Source organism: Trichoplax adhaerens, genomic scaffold, assembly GCF_000150275.1.
Source record: "Trichoplax adhaerens TRIADscaffold_16 genomic scaffold, whole genome shotgun sequence".
Classification (NCBI taxonomy): domain Eukaryota; kingdom Metazoa; phylum Placozoa; class Uniplacotomia; order Trichoplacea; family Trichoplacidae; genus Trichoplax; species Trichoplax adhaerens.
Window position 1 is genome coordinate 1,304,749 of NW_002060958.1, and position 22,155 is coordinate 1,326,903.

General features: G+C 30.0%; 1 protein-coding gene across 1 annotated transcript; it reads left to right on the top strand.

The window, feature by feature from the left end:
- Window positions 1-15,078: 15,078 nt before the first annotated feature.
- On the top strand, window positions 15,079-15,243 carry TRIADDRAFT_9178 (uncharacterized protein; the record flags this gene model as incomplete). Its single annotated transcript, XM_002116536.1, has 1 exon — window positions 15,079-15,243. A coding segment is annotated over one exon (165 nt), but the record flags the coding sequence as incomplete, so codon positions are not given.
- Between the last annotated feature and the right edge of the window lie 6,912 nt (window positions 15,244-22,155).

Below are 22,155 nucleotides of genomic sequence, written 5' to 3' on the forward strand. Positions count from 1 at the left end.
TCGTCATTCGATGTGCAACTTTGTGAAATTAAGAGATATGATACCTCGCATATTAACTCCATTTTTAACTACTTATTTGTGATCTAAATTGAAATCTTAAAAATTTTGCCTTCAGTAGCTGAACTATTTAAAAATATAAGTTATAATATCCTCATATAGAGCAGAAAGTAAAAATTTTTTTATTTGTTATAACAGGATATATATAGCTTGGTACAAAACCTCTAGTATTTTGATCTCATATTTGATTAAAATTATTCGTAAGCTGAAAGTTTCTAAACTTACATTTGACATTATTATTTTGAGGAATCATCATCTTAATCGTTCTTTAAATACGAGTATAACTAAATTTCATGGTAAGGATTGTATTTATAATCAGCTAATGACCGTTGCACTTTTAAATTTGATATTTTAAAAATGAACAACTTATCATTCGTTTTATTCCAAAAATGCTACGTCTTATAATGATGATAATAATAATACTAAATTATATACTGCAATATGTATTAGCTATCATTGAGTTGTCATGGTAGGAAAACGACATTATTTATTCCCATCTCCTGAATACATTCTACGCGATGTTCGAATTATTTCATATTTAATAAGTATTTCTATTGCCTACGGCAATAGAAACGGATTGATCAACTGAATATTCTCCAACTCATACGTAGTTGCTTTGCTGATTTTTCTTTAATTAGTAGATATTAGGTCGAGGATATAATTCATGATATTATATAAGATGATTCTATTATCTAAATCTAATCTTACATATATATGTGCATATAAATATGAAGCTTACAGATTCAAGTAATATATATCTATAACTAGATGTATTGTATATGTATGTGTATATAAATGCACATATATAAATATGTTATATATATATAAATATATGAAAATGTAGGCCCGTATGTATGCATGTATACTCTGTACGTATGTTGAACAAGATTAAATGTTAAAATTGGTTAACGGAATTTGGCATCTATCAATCTCTTTCTTAATTAGATTGTAATGATCTCAATTTAGTAAAGAAAGATATCAAAATTTGAGTACTTCAAAATAATCGATCAAAGTGATTTATACTTAACTACATCCGGTTTTTCTAGCTAAAAAGATAATAATTGACATAACGTATATGATCGCCATTGAATTCATTTTCATACGATATTAGAGTTTGAGATCAAAGTAGTTTGATTAGTGAAATCTACTCGCATTTACTACTGAATGGCACAAAAAGCTACTATAGGCTTTACAATTATCACAGAAAGCATCAGACTATCAATCAAAGTTATGGAATGAACATTCAATTTTTAAAATTATTCCTTTTTGAAGAGTATAAGAATTATGGATGGCAGTGATCTATATAGCAAATTAACTATAAATAATATTTTGTTACTGGCAGATAATTTAGTTCCAAATTAGAATGAGATACTAGTAAAATTATGACCAATGATAATGAAAAAGTCAACTATTAACATGATTAATAAGATAAATTTCGAAACGAGAATAGCACAGAGTACGTTTCTTCTGTTAAAAACATTAGTTTTATCGTATTTATTAGAGCTAAATTTATCCATATTCTATAACATTAGTTTAGTTGGATATGGCATCAGCAATGAGAATTAAATTGGTGCCACTATTATGAACGTAAGAGTGATTTAATCAGCTGCCTTTTTTTTTGAAGAAGGATACCATTATAATCATTAAAGGATCTTAGCTTAGAAGAGCAACCATATGGTATTCTTTCTTTATATTCAAATGAGTTTGCAATCAAGGAAGTGCATGGTATAATAGAAAGGCAGTATTAATGCCTCATTATTGATTTTATTATAAAAAAGAAAGTGAAAAATATCTAAATTATAACAACGCGTGCATTATAATCATTAGATATTTCGTCGCTCCTTTTCAAAGACATTATGCCTAAATTTAGGTAAAAGAGTCGTTTCAGCTTCAGTCCTGTATAGTATAGGCTTTCAGCTTGTTTTTTAAGAGTGTTCAAATTCTATTAAAGCAGCTTTTAGTAAAAATCAGAGGTAATTTACAACTGCATAACTTGATCACACTTTTACATCAACTGACAGGCAACCCATATTGTAATGTATAGGCCACTTGAAAATTACAAATATCTGACAATAAAATTTATTTTTCACATATTTATTCAGGATAAAATAAAAAAGTTTGATAAATATAATGTTCTTGTAATACTTTTCCATCAATATCTGTCATTGCAGTTGTTCATGTCTGCTCTTATAATTTTAAATAACAATATAGTTAAATATACAAATGAAATCAAAAGAATACTACTCTGTTTCTAATCGATTAATGGTAGCTTTAGTAGAAGTACTACCAATCTATATATACTAACAATATCAACGCTCTAACCCTTGAGTTATTATTCAGAAATACATTGTCATCATGTTCATACATTACGAACAATGCTAAGTAATACATCGAAGGTGATCACCTGTCTTCTGTTTGTTATTATTCTTAATTGAAATCACTAATCAGCTTTCCAATTTTACGACTGGAATAAAATTATATTTCAATTCTCCTCACTTAATTATTGGCGCTCCAATCAAGGTCTGAGAATAAGGATCAGAGATCTTTGCAACGTGAAGATTCATAAAAAATTTGAGCATTGATTACATGAGTAAATAATTTTAGCATAACAGATGACGTTAATGGTAATTTAATTACAAATATTTAGTTTTGCTAATCATTTAATTTATAAAAAAAGATATTAGATACGGCCTGTTATAAGTTAATTTTATCAGATTTAATTGAGTCTACCTTGGCTAACTACCATGAGACACTTTCCTTGCTATGACAATGTAATAGAACAATAACTGCTCCTAGAATTATTTTTGTTTTATTTTCCATAATCAGGGCATTAATCGTATCTGAAATTAGCGTAATTTGCAATAAAACTTTTAAATTTGATTAAAATTAATTCATAGTTACGATCGTTAAGATTATTGAAAAGTTGTACATAATGGATATTCATGTATTCATAACTATAGTTTATACATTAAAGATGAAAGAAATATTAACCTACATTGGGTTAAGTTAAATTCTAAGTCTTTAGACTAAGCGTTAACCAGTACTATATTTCCCGTTTTAATTAAACTAACCTACCTACTGCCACCGAAATATCTGTATTTCTTTTAAAAGTAAATGCGTTAGGTAATAAAAATTTAAGTTAGATTATTATAATTGAAAAAGCCTAGCAGCTCTGCTTATAAAAGTTTAAAAAATTTAATTTCTTTGCTTCTATCTAAAGCAAACAAGTTTAAGTGGTAATAAATTAAAGTTGATCTTTAGATCATCTCTAAATTGACATTCCTGTAAATTTATATGCGTAGCTTAGGATAAATTGGAATCGAAAAGGAAACATTTATTTAACTTCGTAGCGTCGCTCAACATGATAGATGACAGCCTTAATCTAAGGCTTTACAGTAAGTTTAATTAACTCCATCCGCAAAAATTGAGGTAAGATCGGAGAACAATGATGAAATTAATTTAAATAAATTAGTTGGAAGGTTTGCTGTTTAATCATTTACTGCATAATTAACTTTTTCTTCTAAAACAAAATAAGATTTTTACTTTAATTTATAACTATTGTAATGTAAGAATTTAGTTTAACCATTCAGGATAGCTGTCGATAGCGGAGGTGCAGTTATATATCTCATTTTTATGTGCTTAGAAAAAGGCAATATAAAACCAAGCATATGCTTCGATATATTTAAAGTTTATCTTAAACATAAGAATAAATTTCATCAAGGTTGAAAAAGGAGTTAGCACCAGTAACTAATAATTGATAACCGTAAGAGGTTTTTGGATGTAAGGATTTTCCTTATTATAGTAATCGTTTTCGCATTATAATGTTTAAGAGCAAGAAATAAAACTCATTTCTAGCTTCTATACAAAATCGTTGTACTATCACGGCAATTATATATTGTGATTGTGCTGATAGTTTGCGATTATTCCCCAGGGCGGATAATTTGAACACGATAGTGAAAGAATGGGTTTAGTTAAATAAGAAATGGTTGAAATTTTTCCTTGAAAGATTTCTATAATTAATTTACTCAATCTAACAATGAAGTGGAGAACAAATCGACGATAGCTATGCCTATTTAACCATGGATTTCAATCATAATAACTATCCGCTCCTGCTCTCATTATTGCCTCATTTTTCTCTGAGCTGTCGTACTCCATCATTCTTGGAATTGTATCATTCTGACGTCATTGCAATAAACAATATTCAAATAAACCATCTGGGTTAATTGTTCGATATAAACTAATCAGTTAAATGATATCAATTGTAGTTACTTGAAGGGAGTTATTGACATTTATTTAAATCATCGATGGTCTAATCCTTGTTCGACAACATGGAAGTACATCATTAAACATTGTCATTGATAAAACGCATCTTCTTTAATTACGAAATCAGCAATTGTAATGATTTAATTTACATTGATTTCTATTTTAGTTAGCCTATTTACTCTTAATTTTATCATCTTTGTGATCGTTTACGCTAATACTGCCAGTGCAATGACTAAATTACTATTATGATATAGTATCCTGTTTTATAATAAGGTTAAAAATTTTATTTTTATTGATAGCACTCTTCATATTATATAAGTCTGTATTTTCGACAATATATTAGCAGGAGATTCTAAAAAAATCATTTTGATTACTATGATTCCAGATTAGCATTATTTGCTATTAAAATTAATCCATCATGGAATGAAAGAATGCAATTTGGAAACTATATTCATAATATTATTTTATCATGATTACATCACAGATATATTGTGTAATTTGGTTCAAGAGACTATTATCTGTCCATAACTAAATAAAAATGGATGTTTTCCGTTATCCTCTATTAGGTTGACGATAGTTGTATTCGATTTATATACGGTATTTGATTAATTTATTTTACGGTCGGCAGATCACATCTAATGAATTACACTATTAGACAATTACCAGAGTGTACATTATAACATCCTATTAATCGATTAATTAATTGTTATCAACACAAATTTATCTATTATTATGGAAATTAATAGTATTATTATCTTTTTATTATGATTACATAATTCAATAATGCCATAGCCGGAAGGTTAATGTGCAAGTGATTTGAATTGAATGACGTTAATGATGAAGTTGGGATTAAATTTTGCATCTAAAGTTTTAAATAGCAACGTACATCAATCGGATATGACGAAAATACTGATAAATTTTACTTTTATGATATTAATTCAGGAAATTGCCATCTCCTACTGTAAACTGTCTGTTTATTATAAATTATTTGTGTACAGTAATGGGTTGATTACCATTAATTTTTTGGTCTTAAATTTACACATATGGTGATGATAAGCAAATTGGTAGTCTCATCTGATGAATTAAATAGCAGATTGAATTGATTGGCTATAAATATACATGCATGCATAACTAGTGGAAAATCACCGGTGATACTTTGCACTTTTAATAAATTCAGGAGCCTTCCTGTTTGCGAGATGCTACTTTAGATGTAATCACGTACAAGGATATTCTTTGAAATAAATGTATCAGGATTTCTATTTCTGTATTGGTAGTCATAGGGACAAATATTTAGTCTTTTGGGTATCAAATGTTATCAATCCAGACATAAAGTTGTCTAGAATAGAATAACAGCTATTATTTAAAAGAGTTAGTTAAACGGATGTTATTACCAATAATCTTAATAAAGTTTAACGAAGCTATTTTTATTATTCTTTATTGTCACTTTGTAAAAGTTATTTTTTCATAATTACTAATGTAAGAAATATTACCTTACCTTTTGAACTATTAAAGTATCACCGAAATTATTTAATATTTATACAGCAGAATCTTTTCAAAAAATAGCATATTAATGGTGATGAAAACTAAGTAAACTTTTTACTATCTGATTTAATCCAAATACAATTTCTTATAAAAATTATTAGAGCTATTCTAATCGATTTCAGAGGTTTACTTATTTATTTCAGTATTTTGATCTTAGACCCACTGTTTACAAGTTGTACTTTTTCAGCACGTAGAGAAGGACAACAGCAGTAGTACAAGTGAACACATCCCAGTGTCCTTGGTCGTGTTTTAATACGAATACTATAATAAAATAACCTAAATACGATTACGTCTGTTATTGCAATCACTACATTAACGATAGAAACAAATAAAGACGGAATTTATAGAAATATTAATAGGGAAATATGAAAAAATAAGCACTGTTTCAATCTCATAAAATGTAAGCCATGTAGTATCATAATTAACCAATATTCCCTTAATAGGGTACGAGTATGTTATGATTATTAAAATTAATAGGAACACATACGGTACGAAAATCATATCAGATATGTATGTTTTGTCGAATTCAAATTGCTGATACAAAGTGGAATAGTATAGCGAAGGTCATTATAAATTTATATGCGATGCTTTTGCTTAAAAATTTCTACATCAAAAGCTGTGTTTCTCTAAAAATTAATGTTTTTATGGCTCAATGACATCAGAATTGAATAATAGAATCACAGAACAAAGGCTTAATGTTAGTGACACTAGTATTTACAAATTAGATTTATATAAACAGTTATTAGTAAGAGAATTGATTCATTTATACAATTCTAGAATGGGTTACTTAACGTAAATTGTTGGTAAATTATGATAAGAAAAGGTAATACGTTTAGTAGTATAAGAATTCATTTAATAATGAATAAATTTCTACCAAAATTCATATTTTGTTATAATAGGAAGTAAATTAAGTAAAAATATATTTTGTGCAACTATAAATTGTATTTGTTACAAATAATCTGTCTTAAATTGAACTGCTAGTAACTAAAGAAAGTGAGAAACGTTAAGAAAAGCAAGTTGTGGATAAATAGCTAAGATTTATGGAAATATTTTAGTATTTTCCTTATGAATATCACGGCATTATCTATTTTATTTCATTTAAATTGTTTTCTTGCATACGTTAATGAGATATTGTCAACTATTTATAACCTAAATAGAGAAAAAATATTCGTGAGGAGAAGCATATTTCTAATATATTTGCTGCTGTAGCAGAATACGGGCATAGACTATTTACTTCTTCATTTATGAGCTTAAAATAGTAGTCTATAGCCGAAGAGTAGAATACTCAACCGTCTATTGATCAATCAATTTCATCCTATAATGCTGGTAGCACAGGTATTTAACATCATATCGAATATTAAAATGGTTACGATGCTTGATGAAAATTTTGATAGTTATTGATGGGCGTTACATTGCATTCAAATTAACGGATCTGTTATTCAAAACTTGATTTCAGCTCTCATTTCACCTAAGCTATACCTTTAAATCATCCCACAGGTTGTGGCAATGAGCTCATTTGTAAGAGAGAAGGATAAGACATTTATTTCTACTATTTTCAGTTTAATTAAGATGTAATGTACCCATATAGCTTGCTTTAAACTCCTGAAACTGTAATTTAGCACCTTTATTACTTAAAAATTAATTGGCATATTTCAAATTAAGAAATACGTACTGTATTCATGATGTACTCGACCTACCAGACAATAACCATTATACTTTCATTTAAAGCTTTAAATTAGGGCTATCAATCTGCGCTAATATTTGTTAAGCTTGATTAAATTCAGTGTACCATATCCAATTATAAAATTAGTTCGTTATCGAAATTAAGATTTTATAATTACGCCATAGGTCATAGTTTTTCTGGACAATAGTTGTTTTGGTGATTGTAATAGCTGATTGAAATCGAGTTTTATTACTTGATAACATAAACTGGAGCAGCTGTAACACTTATATGGTAGCTATAGCTCCGGAAAATTATTTTGTTAAGCATATATTTTGTATCATAGAAGTATAACCCTCGAGTTATAAATTATTTTTCTATAAAACAATTATAAACCTTTTGTAATTATCTTTGCAAAACTAATTTGGTATCATTTAGTGGAAGCAGGGATTGTAGACATACAATTCAGTTAAAAATTAAGTACAATTTCCGTAACATAAGCATGAAAAGTCGTCTTTAAGTCACGATCTTTACTTCTATGAAAATAATACTATATTTACTAGTACGGGCTTATATGCTAGATTGGTTTAACCTGTTATTTTCCTTACTATGTGTAATGTAACTTAGTATTGTGATTGTAGACTGTTAGCCATGTGTAGTATAATTTACAGTAGATAATTATCCTAAGAGATATTTGGTAGCTGTAACTATAGACTGTAGTGGTAGAGACTCTATGCTAGAGTACAGATGACTATATACAGTAAGCTGTTGAGTCACTAATATGGCTATAGGTAAAAATAGAACTGTAAATCATATATTAGGATATGGTTAATTCATTGTACTTTGGCTGGTGTGAATAATGTCTACGTAAGTACTGTAGTCGTATCCATATTGGATTAATGATGGTCCGCAGTAGAATAGTCTTACTAAGAATAATTTAACTATGTGTAAAATAAGGTAAAGGTTGCCATGCGAATTGTAGCTGCGAATGCTACGGAAAGTATAAAAGCATGCAACTTTAGATTATTCTGTTAGTTCGTTGTAGAAATCTTTAGTAGTAGTATTCGGCTAAAGTAGAGCTGTGTGTAGTTAATCTTTGTATAAGATTCAATAAAGCCCTTATTTTTCTAAAATTTAGAATTTCGTGATCGGTATATATCACAGTTCTATTCTTAAACTATTGTTACAAAGCGGCTTTTCAACAAGATAACTTAATGCACGATCAATCAGTCGATTCCCTGAACCACGTATCAGGGAAAAATATCTACTCTTTCCGGAATACTTTTCCTATACTAGTAGACTATAAAAAGACTTAGACGCCTCGTATCTTACGTTAAACACTAATCATAAGAATTAACTTTATCATACGATTTAGCGCATTTATATACTCTTTTACAATAGCAAAGATATCCTAGTTGGTAATATTAACGTTGAAACCTGATAATGAATCAAAAGCTAATTTTTTCCTACTACTACCTAATGAAGACAACCATATTTGCGAACATAGCCATTGAATGACTAATACAAAACTGTCAAATTAATATATGTCCTTGTCACAAACTCCCGTCTGACAAGATAACGTTGTGATCGAATCTACGATCTCGCAATAATTCGTACGCCTTCGATTTCCGTTATACTTCTAACTTTAGGAACTAAGAACTAACTTTTATTAATTTGTCCAATCGTTTAAATAGATTTTATCTACAAGCTTTTACACACCTCTTAGAAACTACTAATCCAATTATAGATATAAATGACCTTTAGCACATCACAATTTAAATCGTACCGTCTACAATCTATATCTGGTTACGTAATCTCCTCGGCTTACAATATCATTGTAGCCGCAAAGCATGTACTATTTTGGTACGGTGAGTTAGCACCGTGGCAGTCCTATCACGGAACATTTCTACAATAATCTACAATCTTCCATAAGTAAATTACAATCACAGTGATTTCAATAGTAAGAAGATTATTCTCGATTCCTTAATTAAACTACTAATTTCAGCAGGCTGTATATATCACCATAAAAGCTAGTGCTATATTTAAATATCACATATCTTAATTAGAAACTCTTCATATAAGGGTAAATCAACAAAATTATCCTAACATACTGCAGATGTTTCTACTATAATCTCGATATCACAGTGTATAACACTGTAACAACTACTCTTCTTAGAATTTTCATTCTCAATGTAAAAGATATATGAGAAGTGGATTCTCTGATAATCTCTGCAAGTAGTTGATTAGTTAGTGAATTTTTCTTTACAAGACGATCAGTATAAGTTTCCGAAGCCACTACTCGTTATACACACATTCGCATGTATTGAAATAGATTTCTAAGCAACTAAATACTAACACTAATAGTCATCGATATGTTAACCACGACAGATATTGCTGGTATTGCAAAGTAAACTGGCATGGTGTATATCGTTAGTAACATCAAAATGTAAAACTATTACAAAAAACTAAATACTGTGAGACTACAGTCAGGTTTGTCCTCCCTGATATCTATATACAGTACGACTCTAATACTGACAATCTCCATGATCAAGAGGAACAGCAGCTGCACTAGTTTTTCTTAGACAAAACTGACCTAAACTTTATAAAAATAGGTCAATTTATAATAGATCTGCATAAATAATAGTTATCAGTACATAGATAATATTATGGAACTATGACATTATCTACGAAAGAACGTACAACGCCATAGGCAGCCGCATTCAATAAATGTCAAAGTATGTTACTTGGCAAAAGTAAGACAAGGATTAGTTAGTGAAAGTCACTTCGTGAGAAGCAGAAACTAATTTTTCAATATAAATATTGCATAAACGTTGAGTATTTTGCTGAACCTAGATAATCCGATTGTTTTCTATTTCGGTTTAAAATTAGAATATTTCAACCAATATTTATTTCAATTTAAACATGGCAAAAATGCCTAATAATTTAGGAGAGCCAAAATTGTCCACTTATTGATCTTGGTCAAGAAGTTATTCTGTTCAGAAAATTTAAACAACTATCAAAAGTTCGAATTTTTATGATATAGATGAATGCCACAGTTTAATTTTTGCATTAAATGTCGGTAATTGAAAAATATGTAAGATACTTAGCACGCTATGATTTTTAGATTTTTATACCTTTTGACATGCTACCGTTAGCAACGGAAACAGCAAAAGTAGGCTATATTTGACTGCTAAGTGTCATTCATATACGTAGAAAGTCAATACATATATGTATTTATCAGCTAACTTGAACGAAATAATCTTCTTGCCAATGATCTAATGAATAGCTTACCGCTTAAATATTTTATTGCAAAAATGATCACGTAAGATATTTTCGGTATTGAGAGGGGAAATAAAATCTATGAATGTTTTAATGGAATGACTTCATAATAAACAGTCGCGGTACCAGGTAAATGTTGCTGTTGCTCCAAAATGGTAGTAAAATCGTTAGATACACTGTTACTACCTTGCTTCTCCAGAAAATTCGATGCTTCTTGTAGTCTTCATTCTGTTATATTTGACATATATATCTAAGATATGTCATTTTATATTCTAGGTAATTTTTAATGATTATTGGTTGGTTTTAGTTACTCAAATATATCGTTTTCGGGCGCTAAGCATTTTAGCCAAAGTTAATTAGGAATGACACTGTACCTGTGATATTGAACTGCTAAAATCATAAAATATTGGTTGGCAATTAGACTCTGCATTTTATAGGGATAAATAGATAAGTTAAAATTTTAGTCATTATAACTTTAAATTACATAATTAATTACAACATTTCTTCTGACATTAAAACTGAACTATTTATAGTGTATTAGTGAATTATATTTTGAAATTTAGCAAATAAAAATAAGGATTTTATAATTCTATCAGATCTAATTTTAGTCTTATAGGATTATGAAAATAAATGATTAGAATAATTTTCTTAGTAAGTCACGATTTAGTAAAGAACTTTCCATACTTACAGCTTTGAATAAATTACTTGGGATTGTATTTCCGCTAATAAATGTGCGTGCAAGTTTATCTAGTTCACGGCTTTACAAAATAAGGGATTAGTATTGCTTTCTGGACTGCTTAAGACTAGATGTAAGTTATCTATAACCATCATTCTAGAATAAATTTTATTAAGATATTACGTTAGTTTATGCACTTGTGTAAACTAGCTTACTGTATTATACATTTAAACTTAACTACAGCTTTAGACAGGAGACTGTGTCTTCCAAAAGCATTTTAAAAGGATAGCCATACTATGTACATTTTAATATACCGTCCTAAACTACCTATCATCTGAAACACTAACTAGAATAATCTACTTGTGCCTAACAGTTGCAGTACAATAATTTGATCAATCATTTTTGTAGTTACTATTATCAGAAATATTGAACTTCACCCATAAATATTAACGACATCATCAGTACGCTACCTCATCAACATTAATACTGTAGATTTTTGTATTCTGCTGTTAGTTATATTTTTATATAATGTATTATTGTACCCTTAAATTGTGTATAATCATATACCACTTCATTAAACGAGTCATAAGCTAATTCGTCGACAAGTTGTTTAACTAAATAAATGATTCTTAGAAATTAGTAGAAATTTCTGCTAATTAGAGTATAAGTTTCTCTTATTATGTAATTATTTACTTTTTAGACCGATACAATTAGGGGTAGGATTGGCTATATACAAGTATATACTTATTATTGTTTAATGGAAAATCAAACAGAAATTATACTCTGCGATTTTATTTACATTGCTACTATTTCAAATAAAATACACGCATTGATTGCAATTTTTAGAGACAGACTATTTTGTTCGAGAATTTCATTGATTTTCTGGAGTGTAGTACCTATCTTAAGGTAAGTAGGGTACGGTGCTGTTTGTTTGCATAAGAGTAGAATAGTTTAAGATCAGTGTTTATTCAATGTCTTGCTGGGATGGTTAATGTAATCCTGCAGTATAAAAGCCTGCGTAATACAGATAAATTTTAGTGTATTCAATCAGATTTGGAAGAGTTATATTTTAATTGTCTTACATTTAGATGGTAAGATTACTATTACTTTAACAGAGTCTGTACCTTTTAATTTCTTTCAGCTATTCTACCTACGGTAATAGGCTAATTATTATTATGCGATAGTTACTACATTATATAGTATTTATCCCTCACAATTCGTTCTTATGTTATTTTCTGATCTCTGATCCAATTCTAGATGGCTAGTACTAGCATCATAGTTGGCAATCAATCGGAGTTTCACCACTTAATTGAAAAAAATGATAGTCATGAAAGCCAGCATGGTGTTTCATATTTATCATCAGATCGTAGAAGATATGAAGCCTTCGGCGGAAATTTTAGTACAAGTCAATTCGATCAAGGTTCATTTCAGGTTGATTGCCGTAGCATTCCTTGGCAGGAATCTAACTGTTACAATGGTGTTACTCAGCAGAATGCTTTGCAAATGTGTCCAAGAAGCAATTTATCACCTTCAGATCCAATTCTGAATCAACCTGATCCCGCTAATCATGATGTTTCATATCATCAGCCACCAGTATCGAGAATAATTGACCGTGAATATTCCTATGAATGTAATTCAAAGAACCATTTCGTGAGCCACTATAAACCGGAACATCGCCATAGTAATTCATCGAGTCTTAGTTGTAGCACTTTGCAACCAGCAAGCCCATCATCCGATGATTTAAGAACCTCTCAAATGAATATTCGAAATATTATTTCTAGTAATACGCAACCAAATGAAAGTTTAAACATCTATCCTGATAGGCATACAGGTAAAAAAGTACTTTATTTATAAAATTAATTCCAATTTCAGAAATTAATGCAATGATAGATAGTTATACTAATATACTACGACGTTACCTATACATGTCGTTAGTTTTTCACTAGTTTATATTTATCGATATTTCGGATGAACTATCCTTAATTGCCTGCTACTTGCTTGCAATCGATGCTTATGGCTTAAAAGATGTAAAGAATCTACTATGTAAAATCAGTAGAAAAGTAGACGATGACTATCCTAGTCGTTGATTTCTTCTAATGGTAGATTTATAATTATTTTATAGACGGAAAACTGATGCAAAACTCATTTTATAGATATCATTTTGTACATAAACATCTCGTAACGCTAGATCTAATCGCTTAATTTTCACTCATGCATCTCTTGATCGTTTACTTTCCATCATTAGCTGAATGATGGTTGAAGCTTAATTAAGTACAAATTTAAACTAAAAATTTTAGTTAAGGCAGTTTAAGGCATAAAAGTTAAAATTTCGTAAATTTGAGAACATCCAATGTTGGAAAGAATGTTGCTTCAAGGTGATGATAATTGCTATTATTGCTATATCCTCTCTATGGTGAATAATATCTGTGAGGTATTAGTCATGGGCTAAGAGGAGAATCTAGTGATCCATGTTTAAACATGCCGATATTGAAGAAGATTTTCCACTAAATGTACGATATGTAAGCATATTGGGTTAGCACATAGATTTATCTATCTACAGTATCATCGGTGCGAATTGCCTATTTGCGGTGCGCATAAAGTATCTTCACAACATTAAACTAAGAACTACTATTTGCAGTAAAATTTTGGTGCATGAAATTTGATTCTTTTAATTGTTCTTTAATCACTAGATTGAGCTAAATTGACTATCGATTGTAATTAAACGACAAAATAGTAAATTATTCATCATGCTTTACTTGGATGTATGCCTTAATATCTGAAAGCCTCAATATTTTCTTGCTATAAAAGACGACATTATATGCCGAAAGTATCGTCTAAGAATAGATACTTGCATAATATTACCATCAAACGTACAACATTGGCTATTTTTCACGCAATCTTAAAATTTTTTATATAGCTAATTTTGAATTACACTATTACTACTTTTAAAAGTGATGTAATTATGAAAACATTGAATTTTCCCCAATTTGTTATGCCTTTGTTTGCTATTCCTATTTTAAATATAAATTTTCGAAGTAAAACAGAATTTCAAGATTTTACCTACATCGCTTCTTTAATTAACAGCGAGGATATTAGAACAAATTAAATAATAGTAAGGATAGCCAGAATAGGATGTCTTTCCTGCTGTTTATATCGTGATGGAAAAATAACACCTAAATAAATAATCTGCCCGATACAGAACTATTGTCTATACAGTAAAGTCAGAGAAAGCTTTCCAAGAATGATATATTAATTATTTAATTATTCGTAAACTGAACTTGTAAACGGATGTTGTTGCCATATTTTGCTAGTCTGACTTTACCTTTAGACGTAGAAATGATCAAATACTTAGATCTAGAGTTGCTACTGCCGATTTCAGTAGGTAGCTTACAATTACAAATGGAAATACAGATCTTGGTGTAGGTCGCGTGCTTAGTTCTCCTATTACTTAATCGCGAATAATGATAAATGGCTATGAGTTCATTAAATTACCAAAACAAAACTTAAGAGCTTATAGATTGTAATAAGATTAAGAAATTCCTACTTTCTATCAAGTAGAATATATAATGAAGCTTTGTTACTTTTGTAACACTTAGGATCGACAAAGAAAAGAAGAACTAGAACAAGTTTTTCCCCTGATCAGAAACGAGAATTAACAAATCGATTCGAAAGTAATCCTTACATCAAATCTAGTGAACGAAGAGCTTTAGCAGCTAAACTTGGTCTTCCTGATAGAGTGGTTAAGAATTACTTTCAAAACAGGCAAGGATTAATTGACATTATTAGACCCAAACTGTGTAGTGCGGATATAATACAAGATGGCAAGATTTACCTTTCGTTATGAAAATTTGATGATATTGATCACCTAGTAAATTTCAATGTGGATTAATTCAATATTATCCGTATAAGTGATTTATGCGTATTACAATATTGAAGAAATATCCTGTTACTAAGCTATAATTATAAATTATCATGAAATTTTTGGCTATTGTAGGCGGCTGAAAGATAAAAGATTGAAGCGTTCAGAAAATTTTTACAAACATGGTGGTGCAAACTTTTATTAATAGCAGCCTATATGATACAAGTATGTCAATAATATTTTGTCGTTCATAGAGATCTCGACGAAGAATATGATATACGTATCCATTTTTCTGCCATTAGCAATATTATCTTTATTGCAAACGGAAGATGATTGCAAATTTTATAACCTTCAACAAGTTAGCGATAACTGCTGATAAAATACAACTTTGGGATAAGTAGAAACCTTGATGGTTTTCGATGTCTCAATGACTATTTTCGCAATCATTCAAAATTGCGGTATCATCGATTTCTATACATTTAGATTATGATATACTCGTAGAACATGTTGCGTTTACGGTATACTGTAATATATAAAATTCAATACATGTTTATGCTATTTATCTAAGCGACGACTCTGTAAACAGATTATTTCTTAACAATTTTCTCTTTAATTTTACTCGACTGCACCTTTTCCTTTTTATATTCTCCACTATTATTATAATTAACAGTCGTAATGTAGTATTTACTTCTAAATACAGTATAGTCTATTATAAGTAAAAGTATTAGTTTGCACTAGACTGTAGCATAATTCTAAAACAGTAACTTAACTCTAAATATGCATGATCTATGTTTAACAATTTACTCTGTGAAAGTATCTTCTACTCTAGGTAACTTATACCGTAGCACTAGCTTAACATACAAGTAACCTATTTTCATAAATCATTCGCGCCTTTAAATAATTTCCTCCCGCTGTGGCCCTAACAATATAAAAGCTATCTTCTTTCGCCTATCGCGTTATGTAGTTCTGGTAGTTACACGGTAAGCTTGCACGCTTTACCGATTCTACCCTACTATAGTTGTTCGACTAGTTACATCGTTACTCGCACGATAATCTTACGCGATTATTCTCTTATACTGGCTCAATAAAGGCTACTCTTCCGCTAACTATTCTATTGCACTTTATTGCGACTAATGCCGAACTCTCAACCTTCTGAAACATCACACATAACGTCAGCGCGATTATAGTCACATAATTATAGAATTTACGGTTTAAGAAAGTAAAGTATGGCAACCGTAGTTTAATTTTTACCTTCCCAGCAAATCTATATCATAGACTGATATTATTCAGAATTATCTTTTTGTAACGCCAGTTTCTAAACCAGTAGATCAACCTGAGTTTCATTTAGTGATAGCTTTCCGTGCATAATTATAGCATTGTTAATTATAAGTTATTTAAAATCGAGTAATTTGTCAAATGATACAATTTATCTTAACCAATAGTACGAACAAAATATGCTGTTCTTGAGTGTTTCAGATTATGTTCGCTAGATTTCGCTAATGCTTTACATCTCGTGTGTAAGAGCTGAATGCTTTCGAAATCTATTAATATATTTTATTAATCATCACTAGGATATAAAATTTATTGCACCGGTAAAGAAAAATAAAGTACAATACTTGATCTAATATGCTGTATCTTTAGATTTAGTTTATCATATTACGATAATAATTACACCTTTACCTACATAATGAAATCTACTTAACATGTACGGTACTTAGCCCTGTAACAAGCACCTCAATTGATCTCAATCATATTATTCATATGCGTAATTCTAAGTTTGATGATATACGGAATCTCATCTATTAAGGCGGTAAAAAATATATAAGTATAGTAGCTACCGCGAACAATAGAAATCATTCTCTCTCAGTGATAGATTCAGTTTGTTACGTTTTCAAATTTTAATACTGTAAAGCATAGCCGGAATAGATTATTAAGTAACGAATCAGGACATAAGAATGGTTATTATGTAGTAAATATAAGGTGTAGAATGATGCCATAAATAAATATGTATAGAAATGCTGCCAAGAGTAACAGTAGGCTATCTAGCTACAGTTAGGCCATTGGCTGCAGAATGAGTCACGACTGCTCGAGGGGAGATGAGAGGGAACACCTGGGTGGGGGTGCAAATCTCATACTGAAGCTGAGAAAAGTACAAGGTTTATAGGAAGAACGTAAAGACTGAAAGAGTATGGACAATGCCGGGGAAGAAAGGATCAAAACATGTTTACCTCGAAGTTCGGACCGGACGTCTATAAAGGCCTGAAGTAGAATTAGGTTAGCCTAGCTCAGCTAGAAGAGAACCGAGCCCTAGAGTCATATCTACGAGAATAGTACTGTTAGCCTAGCTAACTTATCCGCCATGGCGGTACCTGAAGTATTTTCAATTGCTTATATTGTGATAAACCGATTTTAACTTATACGCTCGCTGTCCTTCTATTTTTCGGTAATTACCGAAATGAGAAGTATATGTTGGAATTTGGTTGCTGCAGTTACATATAGTAATCCATCATTTAGGATTTTAAATATTCTACACCATTTGCTAGTCATGATAAACACACCATGATATCTCAAATTATACTACTAAAGATTATTTTAGATATTAAAAGATTTTCTAGTGATCACCGGTTGAAAAGTAATCTTTTATTTCATTTTATGACTGTATACTAACAGATTTATTTGATTATAAATAGATTTATATTCCTGACATGAAATTAACATCATGTAATGATCATTTTTTATAGTTAGTGAGATTTATAGTCAATACATTTTTCAACCGTATGAAGTTTATACCTTGAAGATGTATTAATTATTAATATTGTTAAATTTAAACAGTTAGGCTGAAATCAATAGCTGTCGTGCATTAGTGCTACTAAAAGTTATCGCAAAACCGATTATTGTAAAAATTTCAAATTTTTTAATTTAGTAATTGACTCCACAATGAATACTCAATGTATTATTTGCATATCCAATGTATAATTGTAAAAATATATTCGTGATCCCTTTGATCACAATTTGATGGTTTAATTTGCAGTAAAATAAATATCGCATACAGTGCATTTAAAATTAGCTGAATAGTTTAATAAAGTTTGAATTTGAGGTTCTTAACAATATTCGTACTGAATTCGGCAGTAATGAAACGAGATCTGTATTATTTGTCTACCGTTTTGTTAGTAAGATTATATTCAAAACAAGCTATAAAATACTAATGCTTCTGTATTTTACTGCTGCTAACAGTATAACTTTAATCAATTTAGCCGTTAACTTTGACCACTACTTTAGATCCACATAAGATGCTATATTGGAGATAAATCTTTGGTTCCTAGTAGTTCTTCACGAAAAAGTAGATTTAGATAAAGTTTTGGTTCCTAGCAGCTCTTCAAGAAAATTTAGTATTCATCTTTCATGCGAGCGTCAATGTTATATGATACTATACTGAAGTAATTCAATTAGTATCGGTTGGATAATAATGACGTTGGAATAACTTTTCATCGTATGGCTCTAACATGTATAGTATAATTCAATTAGCAATTATAACCTTTCCGTCATCATAAAAATACAATGGATTAATTAGGGGGTTACTATTATTCAAGTACATTTATTGACTCTATGTTTTATTCACAAATCATTGCGATACTAATTCAATAGCTAATTTAAATTGGCTGCCCATTAGTTACGTAGTCAGCAACGAGTGACTATAATACTATTCTAATTATCGCAGCCATCTTGATAGTTTTCTTGACCAATTGCTTTCTAGTTGGGCTAATAAAAAATTGATCATGGCTCGTAAGAGATGTTGAAAAGCCATATTAGATGCCTATAATTGATTTTTAATAATCTATAGTACATTTCTATCATAAAGAAAAAGAAAGGTTTTTGAAATACTATTATTAATGAATAAAGAATTGGTTTGTGTTGTACTGTATCAGTCGTTGGAAAGAGTTCACCCCTTAGTATCTGCTATGTAACGAGTAATTTGCCGTAATACATAGTCTTTTCAACTCTTTAATACGAAGAAAAGCGATTTTATGTAGGCGTACTTGACTATATGTATCGTTTGCTTACTTCATACACGCTACAACTGTAGGTGTTACAGTAACACCATCCGTAGTCAACTATTTGAAAAATTGGATTGCAATAAATCAAGAAGTTTTTATTAATTATGATGTAGCTTTTGAAGGCTGCTTTTAAAGTCCAAATACATGTTATTTTTACTTAAAAGTAATTTTCATAAGTGCAGATCGTGCTATGGAAACATTTTAATTATATCGATTTTACGGTAACGTCAAATACCATTAAGTTAAAACAAAGCCAGCTACCCAATTAATTATCTTGCTCCTTGCTGCTGATAAAGAATCGGAAAGATTGAATTTGCTGTCTCTGAATTGGTATAAGAATGGTTTAACTATTTGTTATTTACAGTTAAGATGAAGCCGATAGTGCAACCTTCAATACCTAACTCATTGTTGACGAAATCGTTGAAGACACAAATTTATCATGGATTCTAGCAATGTTGATGAAGTAGAAAAAGAAAATAAGTCTAATGTCAATAATAAAATGGAATTGGTTGTTCCTAAGCAAATAACGCCACCTACTTCAGCAATCTTAACCGAAAAGATAACTAATCACGACAAACCGTTAAGTAAAGCTAGTACCAGCATTAGTTATACAGGTAGCCTCACTAAAAGTTCTAGATTATACTCAAACTGGACTAAAAAGCGATCCAAGAAAAAGAACAGAGTTCAAGATATTCAAGATATGTTGGACAAAAACATAGGAGTTAGATCAGCTACGGTGGTTCGCAAGAGTTTTCGAGATATTTACGAGGTTAATGGGATAATACTGTTCCTGACTATTATATTGATCTCTTTTGCTGACTGAATTAGTCATACTCGTAATCAATCTTCACATGTTCATTTTAGTTTTAATTAACGTGATTGATAGATTAATGTCTAATCTATCTCGAATTAATTATTTGTGATGCACCATCTTGCATTAAAGTCTGTTTATCAGTAGACAATCAAAATCTGTTTTAACATTGTTAACCTCACGTTAAGTTGATCTAATTCATTCTATTTACTACTATTGCAAGTAAGAGTTTCAGGCATAATATAATGGTCTGAAGTCCATTTCAGTCTTATTCGCCCAACAAGAGCGACTTAATTGTATATACAGTTGTAATTGACGGAAGTTTTCCTTATACTATCTATGTTTTAAAGTGGGAAATTTATCCTCAATTTTTTACGATAACGAATAATCGGAATAGAAGGTAAAATCTGACACTTTAAATACTGTTTTCAGTCCCAAACGAAGTTTCCTTGGTATTTATTAAGCTTCATCGCTGAGTATTTCTTTATATATTTTCTTGTTAGCTACGGCGGAAAATAAAAATTTATGTATCGAATTGACACGTACAGATTCCTCTATATACACTTAACTAGAATTCATGATGTTATATTATGTTACTGTATGAAACCTATGAGCTTTAATAGTCTTACCTACATGCTAATCCACTGCTAACGTCTATAACTGCCTACTATTTCTGTTCATATACGATAAAAGTCTTAAGATTTGATAAAGGAGTATTATTCTACAATTCTGATCTACCATATAGAAATTCTGATGTGATGCTTTGCACTAGAATATTGTACTACGGAAAAGATAGCTAGATGAATTATCTCCTCTTGCTGATATAACGTGGCTAGAGTAATTTGATTAAAAGCTAGTCTTGCAATATTATAAAGTCTCTCTTTTTGACTTTGATTTAGGTTACTCGACTTGGTCTTGTTCAGGAGCTCATTGAACTACTTGAAATTTCTTACTATCGTGATAGAATCAATTATCAAGATAAGGAAAATTGGACTCTGATGCATTATGCTGCTCAATATAATCATGTGTCAGTTATTCAGACGCTTCTTCAATATGGAGCAGGTAAAATATTTAATTTGACAGAGAAAGGAATAAATCTACTTTCAGTCTGGTTGAGTACTGAACTAGATTTGCTAGTAATAGAAGAAGAAACTTCCTTGTTACATGTCTATAACTTTAAAATACAACATCAGTGAAATTGTAGACTTATTTCTTTTCTTATGTAGACATTAATTGTAAAGGAGGTCGCGATTCTTCCAGTCCTTTGCATTTAGCAGCACAATATGATGCAGTTAATGCCACAGCAACGCTTTTACAGTATAATGCCATTATTGATATTGAAGATGGAAATAAAAGTACTCCATTACATCGATCTTGTCAACAAGATCATCCTAAAGTGATTAAAGTAGGTTTGGTATTAACAAGATGGAAGTAAGGTTACGTTAAGTAAATCAGTATATAGCGTTATTTTCAAATATCTTGTGAAATATGCCATTCAGCGGAAAAGATAAGTTAGAAAAAGTCGAGTAGTTAACAATTGACATACTGCAAAGGGTTACAATATAAATATATGTTTTCTTAAAATACAGTTAATTTTGATGGAAGCACAGCGCCAAAGTAAAGCAAAACTTATAGTTAATTATCCCGATTTCGAAAAAATGACTCCATTACACAGAATAGCATTTAATGGAAGTCGAAATTCCTGTCAAGCTCTAGTTAGTAGATATTATCTAATGTGTTCATAACGATGAAATAATTTAACAATTTATGGTACAAGTTAAACTGTAGAGTTATGATATTGTAATGACGATACTAAAGAATTTGTAATATTGACTTTGCCTGAAAGTATAGTTAGAATATGGTGCTGATACTCACTCCAAAGATACATCTGGTAAAACAGCAATTCACATCGCAGCTTTATTTAAAAATATTGAAGTTGCTCAACTCCTAATG